Source organism: Acomys russatus, chromosome 30, assembly GCF_903995435.1.
Source record: "Acomys russatus chromosome 30, mAcoRus1.1, whole genome shotgun sequence".
NCBI lineage: Eukaryota > Metazoa > Chordata > Mammalia > Rodentia > Muridae > Acomys > Acomys russatus.
Genome location: NC_067166.1, coordinates 20,921,637 through 20,944,502, shown reverse-complemented (window position 1 = coordinate 20,944,502; position 22,866 = coordinate 20,921,637). Strand labels below are relative to the sequence as shown.

At 43.9% G+C, this 22,866-nt stretch overlaps 2 protein-coding genes across 2 annotated transcripts in view; one reads left to right on the top strand and one right to left on the bottom strand.

The window, feature by feature from the left end:
• The window catches only part of Taf9 (TATA-box binding protein associated factor 9), a 720,252-nt gene that overhangs the window by 564,774 nt on the left and 132,612 nt on the right, over nt 1-22,866 (bottom strand). The gene's annotated exons all lie outside the window — the stretch shown is intronic.
• The window catches only part of Mccc2 (methylcrotonyl-CoA carboxylase subunit 2), a 69,702-nt gene that overhangs the window by 22,124 nt on the left and 24,712 nt on the right, over nt 1-22,866 (top strand). The window contains exons 3-7 of the mRNA XM_051172474.1: nt 602-686; nt 2,078-2,179; nt 4,806-4,933; nt 6,744-6,856; nt 19,046-19,159. Coding sequence (XP_051028431.1) covers nt 602-686; nt 2,078-2,179; nt 4,806-4,933; nt 6,744-6,856; nt 19,046-19,159 — 542 coding nt within the window. The remainder of the gene's footprint in view (nt 1-601; nt 687-2,077; nt 2,180-4,805; nt 4,934-6,743; nt 6,857-19,045; nt 19,160-22,866) is intronic.

Sequence of the window (22,866 nt, the reverse complement as noted above, 5' to 3'; positions counted from 1 at the left end):
AGACCACCTTGCCAGTGAGTCCTGGGACGTGTCAGCCCACCGTTGCTAGGGTTAGAGGTCACGCTACTGTGTCTGGCTTTTACACCGGTGCTGGCAATCCAAACTCAGGTCCTCAGGCTTGCATGGCAGGCACTTGATTGAACCACCTTCCCAGCTGTGTGTGTGTCTCTGTGTGTATCTCTGTGTGTTATGTGTGTGTGTCTGTGTATGTGTGTATGTGTTTAATGTATATACTACTTAAAAAGCTCAGTTTATTTACTGCAGAGAATTGGCATCTGGTATATCAAATGAGAAAAAAAAGAATAATTTGCTCTTTTCACAGTGTACTCTGAACCTGTTTTATTGTTTGATATTTCAAGACAGAGTTCTCTGTGTAGCCCTGGCTGTCCTGGAACTTGCTTTGTAGACCAGGCTGGCCTTGAACTCTTAACTGCCTCTGCCTCCTGTGTGCTGGGATTAAAGGTGTGCGCTGCCAGCACTCAGCCCACAGAACCTTTTTTAAAAGTACCATCTTTGGAGAGGAGCGTTGCATATGTCCCTGGCATTAAGTGAGGTGGAGGCCTATCTCTTCTAATCTAATCTAATCATGCTTTCACTGTAGGAGGCAGCGAGAAAGCCCGGGCACGGCACACATCAAGAGGAAAGCTGTTACCCAGAGACAGAATCGACAATCTCATAGACCCAGGGTTGGTACTAGCGCCTGCCACCTCAACATGGGGTCCTCCAGTCTGGTGGATAGTCCCATCAACAAATGGCTTTAAACTGAGTTTCTTATAGGGTCCAAAGAGCACCATGCCTTTATCGAGAACCTACTGCATGCCAGTCACTTAGAGGCAGTGAAACTGGAACAAAGGAAATGGGGAAGGAACTAGACATCTCTGTTCTACTGCAGCAGGTCCTGTCAGGTCAGAGGGAGATAGGAAATAAGCAGTAAGCGACTGGAACTGTGTAAAATATACTAGAATGAGACAGGTGTTATGGGGGAAAAAACAACCCGTGCAAAAGCTATGCAGTGAGAGGGCAAGTGGCCAAGAAGCCAGTGCAGCTAAACTCTCACTGAGATACAGCCCCAGCCCAGCCTTGAACTTCTGAGCCCCCCTCCTCTGTCTCCCTGCGGATGGCATTACAGGTGTGTACCACTGTACTTGGTTTATGTGGTGCTGGGCATTGAACCCAGGGCTTTGCTCGTGCAAGGTAAATACTTTGTCACTGGGCTCTCTCTCTCTCCCAGCAACTGCTTTTCCTTATGACATCCACGTTTGGTTGGGAGCATGCGTGCGTGCATGAGCCCAGGTGCAGGTGTGTTGTGGCGTATGTGTGGCAGTCAGAGGACAGCCCTCAGGAGTCTTTTCAGGTCAGTCTCGGTTGTCAGGCCTGTGTGTAAATGCTTCTACCTGCTGAGCCATCTCACAACCCCTGACACATATTCTTTTAGTCCAATATATATATATATATGTATGTGTATATATATAAATAAATAAAATCTGGCACCTGCATCAGAAAAACAAAGAGCAATCGCATCAAATCAGCACCCTAGACCTCTTTTCCCTCAGTTGTATCTTGAACACTCGTGTAGATGAAGAACAGACCATACAGTCCTGGACAAGAGCCTGGTACCTGGGAACACTTTGCTCATGGAGGTCCCAGATCTGCCAGTCTCGCCCTGGGTGACCTTAGAGTAGTGGCTGGGTTTTGGTTTCCTCTTTAGCAAACATGTTAGTGTTTATGAAGCTCTTAGAGGAGAGCCAGGTACGTGGTAAATGTTACCTGTGATTCCTTTTGCAGTAACATGCACCTTTGCATAGTACTTTAACAGTAAGTCTCCAGTATTTTATTGTAGCCCATTACATGGCTATACCATAAAATTCAGGTCCTATTTTAGAAATATTTTCTTTTTTTTTTTTCTTTTTCTTTTTCTTTTTTTTTTTTTTTTTGGCAGATTTTTATTTGTAGCATGCATATTTGAAATACTGCCTTGTTTAAAAAAACCGTCCATACTTTTATGTGTTACTTATTAAATATAGATATTTAATTTAGACAATATTCTTTTTTTTTTTTTTTTTTTTTTTCCGCTTAGGTCTCCCTTTCTGGAATTCTCCCAGTTTGCAGGTTACCAGTTATATGGCGATGAGGAAGTCCCTGCAGGGGGCGTCATTACAGGCATTGGGCGAGTGTCAGGGTGAGTATCTATCCCACCTGGGCCCAGTTGTGAAGCACAGGAAGACTTGCAAGAATGCAATATATCCCAACATATATACATACATACATACACACACACACACACACTCACACTCACACACATATATATTGGGAAGAGGTTTCTCTGTGTAGCCTTTGCTGCCCTGGACTGGCTTTGTAGACTAGGCTGGCTTTGAACTCACAGCGATCAGCCTGCCTCTGCCTCCACCTGCCTGAGTGTTGGGATTAGAGGCGTACGCCAGCCACCACGTTCACTGTAAAATCTTATTTGTATTTTATTTGGTAATGTTGGATGTTTCAGAACAAGAAAACCATTAAATTTTGTAACTTTTATAAAATCCTTCAATCATGATTACTGGTTTGGTTTTTTTTTTTTTTTTTTTTTTTTTTTTTTTTTTTTTTTAGTTTATTTATTTATTTATTTATTAAGTTTAAATTTAATTTCTCATATATTCTATCCTGACTGAGGTTTCCCCTTGCTCCTCTGCTCCTAGTCCCTCCCCTTCCCCATCCATTCTTCTTTCTTTCCCTTCAGAAAAGGATAGGCCTCCTAGAGATGTCAACCAAACTCACAGAGACTGTGACAGTGCGCCTAAGACCTGCACATGTTTAAACCAGAGTCCCAGCACTGAGTCGGGGAAATGGGCACATGTTCCCACCCCTAAGGAAGGAACTTTGCAAGCGATACCTGCTGGGAGAGGGAAAATAAATCTCTTTCGTCCTGCTGAGCTTTTAGAAGCTCTCTGTCTCATCTCTTGCACAGCTGGCAAATACAGCTGCTTCAGAGGAGCAAGTGTCCTTTGTGGTCCCCAGGCTGCATCACCATGACCTAGGACTTTTAGAACAGCAGGTTCTTGCGCCTTCCCCAGAAGCATGGAGTCATCCCTGCAATCTGTGTTTTAACAAGCCCTGTAGATTTTCCTGATGCTGGTATAGGGGACCAGTTTAGAGTTCAGGACTCTAGTCTGCCCAGTGTTAAATTTATTCCTTCGCTTATGTGTGACGTTGAAGTTACCATTGTCAGTGCTGTGCCGGGGACCGTGTGAGTACCTCTTGATGGATTCTCACTACAGCTGAGTGAGAGAGGCGCTGCAGAGGTCATCACATTGTGCAGAGAATGACACAGGCTTAGAGAGGCCGATGCCTTGCTCTAGATCAAGGGACCTGGGAAGCCTGGCTTTGGTCATTCTGGCCTCTCCCTGTGCGGTTGTCATGGGCTCAGATGTTGCCTCATGGCACATGTTCCTCTAACCCCATGACCTGTGACTTCAGAAGAACAGTGAGTGGGAAGGTCCGGTTCATGTGCTTAGTGGTAGGGTGTGCCGCTTGGACCATGTGCTTAAAAACAGAAGCAGCTTCTAAGAGGAGGTTTAGTTCTGGCAGCAGATGGCGCATGATGAGTGGACAAAGCCACAGCTGGTGTGCATCACAGTATTTTTGTGAACTGAGTTGATTTCTCCTGTAACATGTGCATGCGGGTATTGCTTAGAGACATATACCACCATACCAGCTGTATGTGGTACTGGGAATCAAACTGTCTGCTCTTCCAGAGGTCCCGAGTTCAGTTCCTAGCAACCACATGGTGGCTCACAACCATCTATAATGTGATCTGATGCCCTCTTCTGGCCTGCAGGTGTACATGCAGGCAGATCATTGTATACATAATAATAATAAAAAAATGAATCTTTTTTAAAAAAAAGAAATATAAAAAACATATCTTAGTATTCCTAACAGTTTATTTTCATTTCTAGTTTATTTTTTACTTTATTTTTTTAAATTAAAAAATATGTGTATGAGTGTTTTTGCCTGAATGTATGTCTGTGCACCATGGGTGTGCTTGGTTCCTAGGGAGGCCAGCAAGGGTGTTGGAGCCCATGTAACTGGAGTTACAGATGCCTGTGGGCCACCATGTGGGTCCTGTTCTTAACTGCTGAGCCATCTCTCTGGCCCCATTTAGTTTCTCCTTCAAAAGAACACTTTAAAGATCAGCTGGAGAGTTCTTTGCCCTAGAAAATTGGATTTTTAAAAAGACAATCATCATTTTGCTAGGATCCTTTCATCTCAGGAGCCACATTGCGGGTGGGAGAGATGGCTCGGTGGTTACGGCCACTGCCCGCTCTTCCGGAGGACTGGGATTCAGTTCTCAGCACCAACATGTGCCTAACAACTGTCTGTAACTCCCGTTCCAGAGGATCAGTGTTCCCTTCTGGCCTCTGTTGGCACTGTATGTATGTGGTGCACAGACATATGTAAAGGCAAAACACCCAGATCCACAAAATACAAATAAGTAAAACCTTAAAAGAGAGAGAGAGAGAGAACCGTACTGAACAGTGGCTTGGTTAATGTCTCAGCACTCACAGAGGACTAACAGCTCTTTAAAAATCACTGTGAGTGTGTAATCTCATTAAAAGTAATCATTTTCTATTGAATAAATGAATCTGAACCGTGATTAAAGCTTACTTTTATAGCATGAGGCCGTCACCTAGCGAGTAGCATTCAAGGTACGCGCTAGAAGTCGATGGGTGGCGTGCCTTATAAAAAAGCTTAAGTGCGTTCAGTTTTGCAGAAATCTCATAGCCTCTTCCAATGGACTTTCTGCCTTTCAGAGTAGAGTGCATGATCGTGGCCAACGATGCCACCGTCAAAGGAGGGACCTACTACCCAGTGACTGTGAAAAAGCACGTACGGGCACAAGAGATCGCACTGCAGAACAGGCTCCCGTGCATCTACCTGGGCAAGTCACAAGTGCACTGTGCACTGCTTTAGCTGGTAAAATGGAAGATGGTGCAGAAGGCCATGTGGATGACATCACTGCGGGGTGGTTCCTCCTGCAGTTAGAAAAGGATGTAGTGTTTGCCGAGAACTCCAGGGGAGGGTAACTAAGTATTGTCCGTTGCAACACAGAGGTACGTTAACAGTTCAGTATGTGCCAGCTTTTTCTATGGATATTTTCTTTTTCTGTAAACTATAATTAACTCAAACTATTAAAAAATAGCTCATATTTATGAGTCTCTTGAGAGTCAGACACTGTGTTAAATACTTGAGTATTACATAATCTGAATAGATTGTAACTTAAGGTACAGTTAATTTCCAGAGAGAGTCAGTCCTCATTTGAAAGTAAAATACATTTGCACTAAAGGCTATTTTGAACAGAATCTAAAAGCAGAGCAATTTAGAATTGGCAGCTTCTGGATACTGGTTTAATATGCTATAACCCCAGCACATGTTATTCATTTGTGTAAACATTTGATCAGGTCATAATATAGATATGCTTTTTTCTTTTTCTGGGAAAGTGAATTTCCCAGAAAGTTGAGTCATAATGTGAATTTCTTTATGCACATAGAAAATAGCAAGTGAAGCTGAGTTGTGTGCAGGGACTGGCCAGTCACTACAGGGCTGGGTTCACTGCACAGTCTTTTGTTTTGTTTGTTTGTTTCTTGAGACAGGGTTTCTCTGTGTAGCCTTGACTGTCCTGGACTTGCATTGTAGACCAGGCTGGCTTCGAACTCACAGGGAATCCACCTGCCTCTGCCTCCCAAGTACTGGGGTTAAAGGCGTGTGCCATCCACTGCCCGGTGCACAGTTTTAACATTGTCTCTGTCTTCAGGGAGGTCATGTTGCTTGGGAGACAGGATACAAAGTATTGTATAGGACTGGTTAATTTCTAATTCTTTCTTTTTTGAGACATGATTATGTAGCCTTGGCTAGCGTGGAACTGACAGAGATCCTCTGGCCTCTTCTTCATGAGTGCTAGGAAGCGCCCTGCTCTTACTTTTCTTAACATTTATTCTGTACACTCAGTATATGGTAGACTAAAGGCATTTTACACACATGGTTTCATGTCCTCCTGAAAACGATATGAAATGGTTGCTGTTGCTTATTTCATGCCTAAGGAAGTTTGAGGTGTCTAGAATGGCCAGGAAAGACACCTTGGTCTCATAATCTCACAACTATAAAATAATGAGTTCTCCTTTGAGGCAAGAGTCTCCCTATGTAGCCCAAGTTGGCCTCACATTTCTGACCATCCTGAGTGATGCCAGGCATTCTTGTCCCTCATTTCAATGTGTAGTAACATTAATCTCAATACTTAGGAAACTGAGGCAGGAGGATCACAGTTTGAGACCAGCATGAGCCATACATCTAGACTGATCCCCCCCACACACAAAAAAAAGGCCAACCCCTTTCCCCACTAAAAGTCAACAGAAACAGTACAAGAAAGCAACATACAAATTACCCATGAATCCTTTAATGGTGTTTGTGTTGATCTAGGAAAATTTGTTTTCAGTCCCACTGGCAAATTCATGGTGTTTGTAGGTCTTTTGCTGCTCTTTAAGGGACAGGGTGTCCTGAGAGGTTCATGTGCAGTTTTGAACAAAGGTCAGGAAGTCTAAAGGGTTGAGAGGAAACCTTTTGGTTGTATTGGGGGATCAGAGACTCTAGAACATGTTAAAGGGAGGGGGCAAGCTTTTGTGCCCGTGACTGAGATCTAATCAGCACTGTGGCTGTTTGTCGGGCTTTGCTCATTTCTCATTTTCCCCATTCAGTTGACTCAGGAGGAGCTAACTTACCTCGGCAAGCAGACACCTTTCCGGACCGGGACCACTTTGGCCGCATATTCTATAATCAGGCAATTATGTCTTCTAAAAATATCACACAGGTAATTTCTCATTAGTGAAACATTGTTTGTCTGTTTGGTGTTTTGAGTCAGGTGTTTGTTTGTTTGTAGCCTTGGCTGTCCTGGACTCAATTTGAAGACCAAGGTTGGCCTCTGCTTCCCGAGTGCTAGGATTCAAGGTGTGCACCCCTGTGCCTGGCTCAGGGAAGTATAGCTTTGTTTGTTTGTTTGTTTAAAACTTCAAATGTCATTGCTTTTACTCAATCCAGATGAATTAAGGAAAAAAAAAAAAGGCGGAATTTGGTCAGGTAAAATGACTCAGAAAACCAGACTGTTGCCACCAAGCCTGATGTGTGGAGTACAAGTTCCTCTTCCCCAGCAGGAAGGAAGAACACACCCTCATGAGGGTTTGCCTCTAATCTGCTCAGCGTAGTGTGGCACCGTACCCCCTGCTACACACTAAATAAGTAAATAAATGTAGTAAAAATTTCAAACAAAGCAAAACAAAACAACAACAAAATTTCACCAGAATTTAATATTGGATATAAGAAAGTTTTGTAAGCTTGTCTTCAGTTTGAACTTTGACTAACAACAGGAGTGTTCCTGAATTATAATGAATGCTAATTACCCAAGGAAAAAGGTTTGAAAAGAAAATCATTCTTTTTAAGGCCTGATCTGTGAGTACAGGGAAGACTTTAGTGTGTGGGTAGGGCGATGAATGGAACTGAGGTCATACTGACATAGCTTATTAGAGCAAGCGATAATTAGCTAATGGGCATCAGTAGAAGACTCATAATGATGTTTAGCTGTTAAAACCAAGGAACTAAAATGCATGCATCAACATAAATAAACCTCAAAGCTGCACTGACCAAAAAAAAACAAAAAAAAACAAAAAAAACCAGGAAGCTAAATGCAGAGCCAGTGCCCGAAGGAGTGACAGTTGTGTGCGTGAAACCTCGCTGTGACATGCTTGTATGTACGTGCGCATTGGGGAATGGCACACACAGCTATGACCAGTGTGGCCACTAGGAGAGAAGGAGGAAAAAAAGGGGTCATTCAAGAGGAATGTGGGGACTTAAGTCATATCTGAAATACTTATTTATTTAATTGAAATCCTCAGAGTGTGTGAATGTAAAGTCATTATAAAGGGTCTTGCTATATGTAATTCCATTAAGGACTGTGAGATGCTTCTAGATCCTCTAGGTGGGGCTTAAATCCAAGGGTATGTGTCCTATGGAGACAGGGTAGACATAGCCATCCAGAGAACGCAGTCCGCCGGCTCCACAGTTGCCCTCCGACTTTAGCATGTACACATGGTCTGTTCTGGATTGCAGCTTTCTTAAGGGTGGCCAGTGGCTGGTGTTTTCACTCCTGACCCTCGACACCTCCCCTCTTTATTTTTTGTTTGTTTGTTTTTCGAGACAGGATTTCTCTGTGTAGCCTTGGATGTCCTAGACTCGCTTTGTAGACCAGGCTGGCCTCGAACTCACAGCGACCCACCTGCCTCTGCCTCCCGAGTGCAAGTGCTGGGATTAAAGGTGTGTGCTGCCACCACGCCCAGCGACCTCCCTTCTTTAAACCTTCTGACCCCAGATGCCTGGCACTCCATGCAGCTTATTTTTATTACCCTTTGTTTCTTTCCCAAATTCTTCACATTGGAGTTACCTTATTTTCCCACCTTTTTTATTTTATTTTATCTCCCACCACTACCACCAATGCCACCTAGAACTTGTCCTCAGCAGTTAAATATAGTTTGAAGTCATCCCTTGTCACGTCGTCGTCGGGTAGGCCCTTGGCCCTCCAGGACTCTGCCTCTAAACCTCAGGGATTCTGCTGTCTCTGATGCCCCTGTGGAAAATAGAAATGTGCACGTGGTTTCTGCACCCCACCCCCTACCCCACCCTCCCATTCCTGGTTGGGAAAAGTTCCCATGTTTGATCTCCATCCTGTTCATAAGACAGAGCCTTCTAGATGAGGGCGCCAGGAAGGTCTTTTGTTTGAATGGTTGGTGTTTGGTTCCTGGTGCAAAAGTCCCAAATCCCTTGGGCTTTCCCGGGCAACTGGAGCATGTTCTCTTCTAACGAGGCAGCTCCTGATGGAGAGTGGCAACCAGAAAGACCAAGCTGTGATCAGAAGCTTTGAGCCTCCAGGCCCCTCTCCCCACAGTCTCCTTGAGGAGATGACTCCTCATGCCTGCGTGGTGAAGCCACTGTACAGGCCTCTCCTGCAAACCCTATGGGGCTTTTTAAGACCTCCCCACTCATTAAACACATCTGAGTGCTGGGAGGACGGCAAAAACCTCAGCTCCATAGAGACAGAGGCTCCTGGGCTCAGACCTCTTCGGGCCCTGCCTGTGTGCCACCATCTGGTTGTTTCCTGTGGGCTTCATTAATTAACCAGCGGGCAGAGAAGTACAGCATTTGAGTTCTGTGGGCCATGCTAGCACATTAAATGCAAGGAGGGGACAGTAGGGGGAGCTCCAGTCTATGGAGCTGATGCCTCTGCCTGATTGACAGTCTCGCAGAAACTGGCGCTAACTCCAGATAGCGTCCAACTGAACTGGATAAGGGGTCCCCCAGCTGTGGTCCAGGGGAGGCCTGATCACTTGGTGTTGGAAGGACTCCCGCCCCCATCTAATGGCAGAAGTGTTCAGCGACTGTATGAGAGAGCAGGCGGAAACACAGTTTTCTAGGTTCTCTTGGGGTCATCCAGACCTGAGCACCGTCCCCAGCTCGTCTTGCTTTTATGTTATGTCCTGATTGTTTCGTGTGTGTGTGAGAGAGAGAAAGCCTGCACGCATGTGTGTGTACCACCTGCATGCCCAGTGCTGGTGGAGGCTAGAGAAGAGTGTCAGATCCCACAGAACTAGAGTTACAGGTGGTTAGGGCTGTCATGTGCGTGCCAGGAATGCAACACCACGAGTTCTCCTCAAGAGCAGCATGTGCCTTTAACCAAGGAGCCATCTTTCAAGTTCCGATGCCCCTTTCCTGTCCTGGGATTGTTGCTTTGATATCAAGGATCAAGAAACCTTGGTTCTTTACTTTTCCCCTTGCCCTTTTAGGCCAGAATATTTATCTTTCTTGTTCCTTGAATCTCCAGCAGCTTATTCTGTCCCCAGACACATCCTCGCTGATTTCTCCTGGTCTCCTAGCTTGTCATATGACCTTTCTTCCTGCCACACGTGTCTGCCATGATGCCACCTGCCGACATTGGGATGTCGTTAGAAAGTCCTCACCAGAGACCAAAGAGGTGGAGTTGCCTATCTTTCACCCTCCAAAACTTTGAGCCAGATAAACTTTTTCCCCTCTTGGGTAAAATATCCAGTCTTGGGTATTATAACAACTCAGGACAGATTAAGATATAACTCTGGTTATGTTATTTATGCATGTTGACAATGATCAATGCTTACCTCACTCCAATTCTATTTTCTACCCCAAGATTGTTTTTATTTAACGTTATTAACCTCGCCCACTGTAGATCTATTTATCCACTTATCTCTAAGAATATATCTCTTACATTCTTACGTCATTTCCTGTATATTCTCAGATATAAAAATAATGTTGACAGGTATCTAGACCTTTCAGGCTTAACATTTAAATTTGCTTTGGAAAAAAAAAAAAAAAAGAAAGACTTTTTTAGGTCAGAATATTTATCTTTCATTCTTTGAGTCTCTGGCAGTTATTCTTAGCTCCTCTCTCTACTTAGGTCCTGGCTGATTTCTCCTACTTTATTGTTGGCTCTTTGTGATTAAAACAATAGCAGATGAATTTTTATCTCCACAGATTTCCCTGAGATGAGGCATGTTAGTATTATTAAAAGATGACCTCTTGTAACTATTATGGCAAATGCCGACACATTGACAGCTGGAGTACGTACTCGCCTTTGTAGTCTCTTTTTTTCTTTACTGCACTGTGGGCCTTGTGACACCCTCTCTCCCCCACCCCCCAACCTCAGAGGTTGGGGAGTGTAGCCTTTCTGAGCTCTCATCTTGAAGCCACTCAGTGTGCAGCAGCCTGTGCACACTCGGGATGACCCCTGCTGGCCCTTGTACTCTATTGCTTTCACTTTGCTGGCTTCTTATGTTCGGGATTTATAATCTTCAACAGAAACCTCACTTTCCTGGTAATTTTTTACTGCAAGCCATCATCCACTTGCTGTAGCTTGATCTCTAGCACAGAATGTCCCTTGCTTTTCCCTCTTCAGAAGCAAAGTGCTTTTGTTTTGACCAGATGGCCTTTTCTGTTGGGATAGGCTTCCTTTATCTAGCTGTGTGAAAGTGCAGTTTCTCTGGCCTCTTTTTTCCCCCCACTTTGTGCTTTTTCCTATTTGCTCTAAATTTTGTAGATTTTAAGTGATCGTCTGGGGTCCCCTCCTCATGTGTAACCCATGCCCCTCATTCTCCTTGGTTTGGCTCATTATTTGTGAAGGTGACCTCAATAGCTGCTTTTGTTTCAGGCGTCTATGCTCGTTCTGAGGGGGCTTAAAGAAGCTGATGTTGTCATTTTAAAAGCGCATTCTATAAAGATGAGCAGAGGCTGGGAGAGAGCCGGGTGAAAGCAATGTATTAGGTTACATCCAGGCTCTCTAATAAAAAGGCTGAGGAAGAGGCACTGTGGGTAAGGTAGACTTCCTGTGTTCTGTGTTCAGTGCATACCTGTTGGCACAGGTGAGCATAAGTACCTCAGTCAGCAGAGGGTTGAGAACTGTCAGTGTAGGTGACAATGATCTGAACTTCTGGCCAGCTATTTAACTGGGATGTGCACCTTGTGACTTTTATTTACTTATTTATTTTTGTTTTGTTTTGTTTGGGGGGGGGGGAGTTCATTTGGTTGACTGGTTGGTTTTGGTTTTTCAAGACAAGGTTTCTCTGTGCAGCCTTGGCTGTCCTGGATCCCCTTTGTAGACCAGACCTGGCCTAGAACTCACAGAGATCCACCTGCCTCTGTCTCCCCGAGTGTGCTGGGATTACAGGCGTGCGCCACCACACCCAGATGTGACCTTTATTTTCAGTGGTGGCTCTTCAGGTGAGGATGAGGACAGTAGGACACAGGAAGAATCTGCTTTTCACACTTACTTTGAATTAAAGAGGCAGTGAGATGGGAGACTGAATTGAGTGGGTCCTTCCCTTGCTGTTGTGTTTATCTCAGTGTGTGCGGAAGTGGAAAATGGTCCCCAGCTCTGTAATGGGATGCAGGAGGTCCAGCTTCACATGACTTTGCAGAATGGGGTATATAAGACCTCCCTGGAAAGCCCCCCTGTTGGTTTCCTGGCAAGGCTGTTTGCACTGAGCAGCCTGCTGGGCTACATTGTGTGTAATTCACTTTGTTACAGTGAGAATCGATCCCTGTTTGCCCTGGGAAGACCTGGAGGGTAATGGATTCATCTAAAGAGGTCTCTTGTGATTGTGGTTTGCAGCAACTTGTTTCTGTGCGTTGCCTGTCGCCCATGGCCACCGTCTACTTTCTTGCTCATGATTTATCATCGAATCGTACTGGGCCTCCTCCTCCCTTTATCTCTGTTGCATAGCAGGCTCCCTCTCTGGTGATGGGGGGTTGTTGCCTCTTGGAGTTCTTGGAGTTTACCTGTGTCCTAGATGTTCCCTTTTGGCACAGTTCTGATGATATGCCCACAACCCAAGCCGAGTCCACACCTCATAGTGTAGCCATGCGCTTTAGGATGTTTTAGTTCTTAGTGGAGAGTGGAGCAGAATTTTCTCTGCACTTCCAAACACTTTGGATCCCAGAGTGGGCCTTGCATAGGACGTGCGCAAGGGCACGCACACTTTAGGCTAGGAGCAGTGATGCTGGACTCTGGGACCCCTGGATTCTGTGAGCAGAAGATGGAGTATCAGGATGCTTCTGTGGCTGTCCTCCCTGTCCCCTGTTGTGGGTGACAAGCAGCGTAGAGTTAAACAATGGGACGAATCTGTGCGGCACTGACCATGGTGGCTGGTGACTTACTGGTGTGTGTTCTTTTTGTCTTTATTGCTATCATCAGCATTTGCTTGCATAGCATTAAATTTTTACTTATTTAAATACTTGAAAGTAGGGAGCTGGAAAGATGGGTAAGCCATCAATAACTTCCTCTAACTCCTGTTGCAAAGGGATCTAATTCCCTTTTCTGGTCTCCATGGGCTCTTGCATACACACAGTGCACACAAAACTCACACAGGCACACACATACATGTAAATAAAAATAAATGAATAAGCTGGGCATGGTGGCTCACACCTTTAATCCCAGCCTTTAATTCAGAGGTGGAGGCAAGTGGATCTCCATGAGTTCGAGGCCAGCCTAGTCTATATATTGATATGTTGAGTTCTAACCCAGCCAGGACTACATGGTAAGATCTTATCACAGTCAATCAATCAATATCTTTTAAAACAAATTAAAAATATGTTATTTTTATGTTGCCAAGAGGCAACAACCCCCCATCACCAGAGAGGGAGCCTGCTATGCAACAGAGATAAAGGGAGAAGGAGGCCCAGTACGATTCGATGATAAATCATGAGCAAGAAAGTAGACGGTGGCCATGGGCGACAGGCAACGCACAGAAACAAGTTGCTTTGTTATTGATGAAACATTTGAGAATTTTAGTTCTTGTGGGCATAGAGACTATAGTTCTTGTGAGTATTTGTGTGTGTGTGTGTGCTTTTAAATAATGTTTTTGTGCTTTTAAAGATTTTAATTATTAGCCTGCACTCCCAGCATACTCACGTAATCAAATTTATTCCTTCTCAAGTCTCTGATGGAGTTGAAGACCAGGTAACTTAGTTTTACAATGAAGCTTAGTTGTTTAGGGGTTAAGATGTTTTTAAGTCTAGATAGGTGTTTTAAGTTGATAATGACAAGATGTGATGGAGATTGATTTACATTCAGAATTTTAGATGAACCAAGATAGGAAAGATGTTCTCTTGAAGGCTGTCAAATACAAATAGCCAAAATACTAAGAATGTAACATTTATACAATTCCTGATTGTGTCATGTTTCTTCTTGCTATAGGTAGTTTATTATATATATGTGTGTAATAATATAAATAAATATATATGTAAAATATATATGTGAAAAATAAGTTTTAATTATTTTATGTGTATGAGTATTTTGCCTTCATATTCTGTGTACCACATGTGTGCCTATTGCTCTCAGAAGCCAGAAGCAGGTGTCTGACATCCCTCCCATGCCTGTGTTTTTAAAATTATGTAACAGCTTTGTGAAAATACCATACAGATCATCCATTAACTGTGAAGTTTTAGTTGTATTTTGGGTACCACTGAGTTGAATCAAGCTTCTTATGGTTTTATGTTCCCGGTAGCAATCACTCTTTCTGCCTAGTCCTCACAGCCACAGAGCTCCTTTGCTTCTGTGGCTTTGTCTGTTGTGAACATTTCGTGTAACTTTGTATCTGGTCTCCTTCTTTCAATATGAAGGCTGGGTAACTTTGTATCTGGTCTCCTTCCATCAATATGATGGCTGTATAACTTTGTATCTGGTCTCCATCATTCAATATGATGGTTGTACCACCCTCTGGATGGCACCGAATTCTATTTGGTCTTTGTCTTCCATGTCAACAGATGAGTAGTTTACAGGTGGAGTCTTTGAGAGAGTGGGAAGGTCTGTCTAGTCATTCACTTCAACCTGATGCTTTGGTCAATGGTAGGCTTCCCAGATGAAGGTGGTCCTGAAGCTGTATCGCCCACAGACTTGGCCATCTGTTTGCAGAATTCCACTCCTTGACATTTGCCCAATGATGAAGTTGCCTAGCTTTGCACTCCTCATAATTTATCCACGCTGTTAATCGACACTCGGCTACACTAGCAAAGTCAGATCTGCCTCCATTATATTCGCTTGAGACAGAACTTTTCTTTTTTTTTTTTTTCTTTCTTTTTTTTTTTTTTTGTGCTAGGGATTAAAGCTAGGGCCTCTTTCATAGGAGGCAAGTCACTGTACCACAGAACCACCACATGCCTAGACCAAGGTAAATGGTTTATCCATTGCTCTAGAACATACTACCCCAAATTTGACACTATAGAACAATGCACATTTATTATCTAGTTCCTGTGAATTGGAGTCTAGGCCTAGCTGAAGGGTCTCACAAGATACAGTCACCTGAGAGTCTGATGGAAGGGCTCACTTCCCAGCTCACTCACGTCATTGTTGACTGAAGTGGTTCTTTCCAGGCCTCCCTTGGTTCATCTTGGCTATTGGCTGGAGAGCCGTTCTTGGTCCCTTGGCATCTGGCCTTCCCAGGGTATTTTCACAGCTTGCTACCTGGCTTCATCAAAGCAAGAAAGGGAGAAGATGAGAGAGAGGCTGCAGGTGAACGGGTAACAAGGAGTGGCTTCCATCTGCCACCCTCACGGGGATCACACCAAATGGGAATCCCAAGAGCAGGCATTATCGGGGATCAGTTCAGAAGTTTGCCACGCCCACCTGCCCTTGGCTGAGCATGAGGGAGCTGGTGTCAGAAGACTGCATTGTTGGTTTTCTTGGTTGCAGAGGAACCGTGGAGAACATGCATCTGAAATGCTCCAGGCAGTATGACAGAAGTCCCCGAAGTCACATGCTCATACTTGGTCCCTCTCACCTACCCTTCCACCAAAGTGGTGTGTTAGCAATTAGTGTAGACTGGATAGCATGAACATTTCTTTTTCATCACACTGGAGCCTGGAAGGCTGGCAGATAAGAGTGCCAGTGTGGTTGGTTTTGGTTCAGGGCTTCGTAAGGGCCTCCTCCTGGTTTTGTCCTCACTTGAATAACAGAGGTTTTTTTTGTCTCTATCTATAAGGACCTTGATACCATCATGGGCTCCACCCTCATGACCATCTAGCCCCAGTTGCCTCCCCCTCCCCCTTGTGTGTCCCCCTCCCCCAGGCTTCACCTCCACCTCATACTGCGGACTAGGGCTTTAGCGTGAATTTGGGAGGGGACGCAAACACAACCCATAGCAGATGGCATGATGGCATTCTGACAAAACCATCCCTCCTGTCTTATCCTCGCCCCCTGCCCCGCCCTCACCGTGCATCCAGCACTTGATGACAGTTGCTATTCTTTCCTCTCCTTTGCTTTCTAGTTGTTGGAACTCCATTTTGCCTGGTGTGGTTTTTGTTTGTTTGTTTGTTTTGGGTTTTTTTGTTTTTGTTTTTATTTTTGAAAAGTGTTCTCTTTTAGAATCTTACATCACTGCAGCTCTGCTCTAAGTTCCTTGAGCCTTTTCTTTCTGGAGCACTGAAATAGTTTGAGGTGAACCTGGTGTTGTCATGGAGAGTACAGAGCATTGAGGTAAATCTGTCCCTTGTTCCCTTAGAGCAGTGGCTCTCACCCTTCCTGATGCTGCGACCCTTTAACACAGTTCCTGCTCTTGTGCCGACCCTCCCCCCTCCAACCATAAAACTATTTTTGTTGCTATTTCATAACTGTAATTTTGCTACTGTTATGAATTATAATCTAAATATCTGTGTTTTCCGATGGCCTAAGGTGACCCCTGTGAAAGGGTCATTTGACCTCTAAAGGGATCGTGACCCACTGCCTTAGAACCATACAAAAGGCTCAGAATGTTTCAGATATTCATGAAGTGCAGAGATAGTTAAAACACTTGGGCACACCATGTGGATTTATTGTTTTGGCATTTCATTTTATTATTTTGTCACACTTTAAAGGAACGTATTCAGATACTAGCAATCTATTCATTCATAATTCATTTATTCCTTGGACATGGTGGGCCGCTGATGTCTGTCTGCTATTGTAAACTTGGCTACAATGAGTGTTGCTGCCTTGTGTGCAAGAGGAAGGATTTCTGTAGCTGTAAATAATCTGGAAAGCACATCTCTGGGGGTTTGATAACCCAAACAATAAGAGAAAACACTGCTGAGTTATGTTAACAATTAAGTGTTGTAGACGTTTAGGAGCAAATACAAAACGTTAATTAAAGGAGAGGGGCTTTTTGTGATGGCCATGTGGTTGTAGAATTGTTCACCTGCAGTGCTCTCCTTTGGACTTACTATGAGTGTGACATGCTGTTTATCAGAGCAGATTCTGATGTGAATACAAGGCAAGTTGACGGAATATTGGGATTAGAAACAAAAACTGTTTCCTGTGGTACTTAAAAAAAAATCCATTATATACTTATTTTCCTTTGGTGATATTTTTATTCCTGTCAAGGGGCATTTAGCTAAACTCTTATGTATTATTCTTTGTGCCATACTAATCTTTGATAAGGATTTTCTTAAGCTTTTTCTCGAATGAAAAGCTTTTGAACACCCAAGAGTAAACATTACTGTTAATTCTTTGTACGCATCGCCCAGCTTCAACAGAATTCAATTTTTTAAAAAAATTGTATTTATTAATGTCTTATTTGTGTGTGTGTGTGTATCTGTGTGTGTGTGTGTGTGTGTGTGTGTGTGTGTGTACATACATGCTTTCATGCCACTGTATGCATGTGGAAGTCAGAAGACATTTAAATATATATATTTAAATTTTATGTGTATGTGTGTTTGACCTGCACGTATGTATGCATACCATGTGCATGCCTGGTATCTGTGGAGATCAGAATATGTTGTTGGGTCCCCTGGAACTGGACTTACAGTTATGAGCTGCCCTGCAGGATCTGGGAACCAAATCTGGGTCCTCTGTGAGAACAACAAGTTTTCTCAGCCACTGATCCATCTCTCCAGCACCAGTGGACAACTTTGGGGGGTTGGTTCTCCTTCCACCATCGGTTCTAGGGATTGAACTTGGGTCGTCAGGCTTGGTGGCAAGTGCCTTGACTCATTGAGCCATCTTGCCAGGCTAGCATAGTTCATTGTCTTCTAGCAACGGTATGTTTGTTGTGTGTACACAGGCTTTTGTGTTATATGTGGGTGGTACCCACTCATGCACATGTGTGCATGCATGTGTGGAGGCCTGAGGTCAATATTGGGTCATTCGCTACCTTATTTATTTATTTACTTACTTATTTGTGTGTGTGTGCATGTGTGTGTGTTTGTCTGAGTTGGTGCTCACACATGCAGAGCGCAGAGCAGGACAGCATCAGGTCCATTTCTATTGCATCCTTGACTTAATACCTTTAGACAGGATCTCTCACTAAATAGGGGGCTCACAAACTCATCATTTCAGCTAGGCTATCCAGCCATCAAGTTCTTGGGACCCACTCCTCCATCCTGGGGTCATGGGCATCCATAGCTGTGCCTGGCTTTTTATATGAGTGCTAGGAATTCAAACTCAGGTTAAACAGGAAGCACTTTCACCCAGTGGACCATCTCTCTAATCCTCCCTCCTTATTTTTTGAGGCAGGGTTTCCCCCTTTCATTGAATTCACCAATTTGACTGGGCTAGTGGAACAGTGAGCCAGAGAGCCAGCGTCCTCTGTCTCCGTTGCTCTGGCATTCTGGGCATACGCACCACACCCACTTTTCCACATGGGTATTGGAATCGCTTTTCCAGCTGAGCCATCTCTTCAGCCATTTGGATGAACTTCTAAAATACAAATGTTAGACATTAGTTTTATATTTAGAAGACACCATAGTTGTGCTATTACAAAATAGTAATAACGTCCATTAAGAGAATTATCTCAATGTCCCCATGAGCTCAGTGAAGATTTAGGTTCACTGTTGTTATCAGTTCCCCTCTGAGGTAGTTTTATGGATGTGGCTTTTTTTTCTTCTTCTTCTTTAGTTTCTCAGACTAGTAGTTTATAAGGCCAGCATTCTCCTTTTGACTCTAAATATGTATGTTTTCTAAGAGTGTGACATATGGCCTTCAGAATGGTTTGTACAAAAACTCAAAACATTATTCTAAGAGGCTGGAGAGAGAGCTCAGTGGTTGAGAGCACTTGCTACTCTTCCAGAGGACTTGAGTTCAGTTCCCAGCACCCATACCAGGGTGCTCACAGATTTGTAACTCCACCTCCAAGGGATCAGACCAGATGGCCTCTTTGGGTACCTGCACACATACTTTGGATACACACAGAAAGACACATATATATACACATAAAATAAGAATGAAAAAGATACTGTCCTAGTCAGGGGGTGGTGTGTGCCTGGAGTCTCTGGGTTCAGAAGAGAGGAGGAGTGTGAGTTCTAGGCTAGCCTAGGCAACATAATAAGAACCATTTCTAAAGTGATGCCCAGGGGTCAGCTATTAGCAGCACCAAGGCATTGCAGTGTTTGTAGGGATGTCATGCCGATGCTGTTCCCTGTTGGAGTGTCACCTCATGGCTTTTCTATGCCTCCCTTGCAGATAGCTGTGGTCATGGGCTCTTGTACAGCCGGAGGCGCATATGTGCCTGCAATGGCTGATGAAAACATCATTGTACGAAAGCAGGGTACCATCTTCTTGGCTGGACCACCCTTGGTAAGAATATTATCTTGGTTGACTGATTATTGATTTATTGAAGTTAAATATATAACACATAAATTATTCTATGCTTTTAAAATATGGTAAATATAATGCATCACATAAATTTACAGTGTAATAAATCCTAATTGTTTGCTTCATGTTGGTATTGTCATGTAGTCATTGTCATATTCGACTCTATAATTTTTTCTTTATTTTCTGCAACTTAAATATTAAATGTTCCCTAATGTTGCTGCCTTGGCAACCACCATTCTCTTTTCCTTTTGGGGGTGAGGGGACAGGGACACACAGTATAGTCCAAGCTGGCCTAGACTTTGTAGACCAGGCTATGTAGAAAAGGCAGGCCTTTAACTTATAGAAATCCACCTGTCTCTGCTGGGATTAAAGGTATGTGCCATGTCTGGCTCCACCATTCTCTTTTTTGACTCTTAAGAATTTGACTACTCGCACCAGGCGGTGGTGGCGCACGCCTTTAATCCCAGCACTCGGGAGGCAGAGGCAGGCGGATTGCTGTGAGTTCGAGGCCAGCCTGGTCTACAAAGTGAGTCCAGGACAGTCAAGGCTACACAGAGAAACCCTGTCTTGAAAAACAAAACAAAACAAAACAAACAAAAAAAAAAAGAATTGACTACTCTGGGTTATATATTATATATTAACTTCAGGCAAAATGTGGGGAAATATACATTTGTGTGACTCTATGTACATAACAAAATTCTGGAAAAGGTAATAAATGTACAGTGAAAGAATCATAGTGGGAGAAATACCTTTGGCTTTTTGAGACTTTTGAATGCCTGGTTTATTCTAGAAGGTGTTTTGAGCTGGATATTATGGCAGACAACTATAGTCCTAGCAAGTACAAAATAGAGGCGGGAGTGCCAGAAGGTCAAGGTCATTCTCAACTATCTAGCAGGACCAGACTGAGCTACCTGAGACCTTGTTCAATCTCCCCCCAAAAAGTTTTTTTTTTTTTCATTAAAAACAAAAACAAAAACAAACAAACAAAAAAAAAAAAAAAACAGGCCAGATGCAGTGGCCCCATGCCAAACAGAATTCCTACCAGTATGTAGCTTCTGTGCCAGGGTATGCTTGGCACCCAGATCTGAAATGAACAGAAAGTGACTTTCCAGCCCCTACTTGCCTGCGTCCTCAGCTGGAGCACACGACCCACAGTGCCACCCCAAGACACTGCCAGCCTCCCTTCACTCCTCCCTGATGGGCGATCCTCCTTGTGCCAGCTATGTCTCCACTCAGGACATGTATGACAGCAGTTGTAGGTAGGGCTAGGGAGGAGGTGCTGGCAAAGGCCCGGGCCAGACCAGGAAATGACTGAGGGGGCAGTGCCCTAAGGATGTGTTCCGTGGCTCCCTTAAGATTATTATTTTAAAAGTTCATATTCAAAGATAGAGCATTTCAGAGATTAGCAGTTCAGCCAGGTACGGTGGTGGGCTCCAGCAGTTCTAGAACTTGGGAAGAACAGTCAGGAAGGTGTTGAGTTTGAGGCCTATGTGGACTACATAGACTCAGGCTCAGAATGAGCCAGCTGTACTGCTGCCAGCAATGTAGTTGAAGGACTCTAAGTAAGCCTAGCTATAGAGATAGCTACAGCGATACCTATGTTTATCATAGCAATGCTCACAACAGCTGAGTTATGGGATCAGCCTGGATGCCCAGCTACAGAAGAAGAGAGTAAGTAAACGTGGTGCAGAGTGTGTTGTGTGTAATGGAGTTTTATTCAGCAGGCTGAGGGAAATAGCTATGTAAGCATGAGAACTGGAATTCAGTTCCCTAGCACCCACAGCAAACGTGAAAATCGAAGGTGCAGCATAGGTTATTTGAGAGGAGGAAGAAAATTAAGGGAAAGAAGAGAGGAGATTAGGAATGGTTGATGGGGAATTGATAGGATCAAAGTACACAACACACTTGAGTGAAAATACTATTGCTGTGCAATGAATATATGCCAAAATGTTGTTAAAAACAGCTAAGAATTCAGATGAAGCTGTGGCATAGGTTAGTGGTAGAAAATGTTCTTAGCATATATTCAGCATGCAGAGAGAGAGAGAGAGAGAGAGAGAGAGAGAGAGAGAGAGAGATGAGAAGGGAAGAGGGGAGAATATGGATGAATATGAATTCAAAATAATTTGAAGTCCTACTAGATTGGTCTCAAATTCTGCATTTCAAGTGGTCCTCTTGCCTCCACCTCCCAAGTGCTAGGATTACGGGCATGAGCCATCAGTACTGGTTCAAAGATTAAGAAATGTATGGGGCTGGGAGATACTGCAGTTGGTAAAGTCCTTGGTTTCCAGGCACGAAGACCTGAGCTTCGCCTCTAACACCCACATAGAAAGCAGGGTGTGTGGCATGTGTGGCATGTTGCTTGTAATCCCACTGCTGGAAAGGTGGAGACCCAAGGGTCCCAGGGGCCTGCTTGCCAGCCAGACTAGCCTGATTGGTGACTTCCAGGCCCTACCAAAAGACCTTATCTCAAAAACCAAAGTGGGTGTCTCCTATACTTGAGTTGACCTCTGACCTCATATACATGTGCAAGTACATGTAAGCACATCTGCATACTCATGAAATGCATGCACATATTTTACTAGGGTAGCCACAGAGAATTAAACTCCAAGCCTGGAGTCCTCCTCAGAACAAGGCTCTGGATAGCTCACTGGTCTTCACTTCTCTTTGATTGATTTCATGGAAGAGGATTTCAGTAAAGCATTTGTTGTGTTAGCATGCTTATGTCATACCTTGATCCTAGACCTCAAGGCAGAAATGAAATAGGCAATCATGTGCCCTACAACTGAATCTATCATATAGAAGAAAAACCCAAGAATATTGAGTAAGTTAGAAGAAAGTGAAAGGAATTATACAACTGTAATGTTGATGCAATAAAACATTCGGACATAGACAGGAATGTGTTCTTCCCAACATGGATGAGAAACATGCAAGACAAATGGCAAAAAATATGATTCCACTTTTGTGACTATTTAGGAGAACCAAATTCACAGAGATAGAAAGTAGAATAGTGGCTGTCGTGATCTAGGAGGGGGGAAGAAGGGGAGAATGGACATTGCTGAATGGAGTCCATTCTGAGAGTGATGGAATGATCTGGAATTAAGTAGTGGTGAAAGGTGTGCTTTAAAATGGTGGACCTCAGGGCATGGCAGTTACTAGTAGGAACTCATTTTCATGCTAAGTATTTCCCAAGTGGTGTCTCAGAACAGTTATGGAAGATGAGGTAGACCAGAAGGAGCTGGCACTTTGACTGTGGTAACTCTCCAGTGTTGTTTAAAATGCTAGTGTTCTTACCCGTTAACATTTCACTTACTGTTTGTGATGGCTCTCATTGGCTCACGAGAGGAAAGTGCACTCAGCATTTACCTTTGCATTGTGAGGCCTACAAACCTTTAACAAGGAAAAGTATGAGTGGCATTTGAAAACTTCCATTGGGAGGACTCGTGGCATATAGTGCTGGAACAGTTCACAGTGTGTTCACCCAGCTCTACTCATGGGTTCAGATCTAATTTGACTCAGTGGCCATGAAAGCCTGAAGCTCTCCAGACCTGAATCTCTGTCAGGTCTCATGAGAGGCTGTGTTGGGGGTGGGGGTGGGGGTGAACCCCCGCAGACTGAGAATTTGGTATCCTGACACTTGTTTGTAGTCAGATGAAAAAGGCTTTAAAGAGTGGAGTTCAGGCACTGATAGT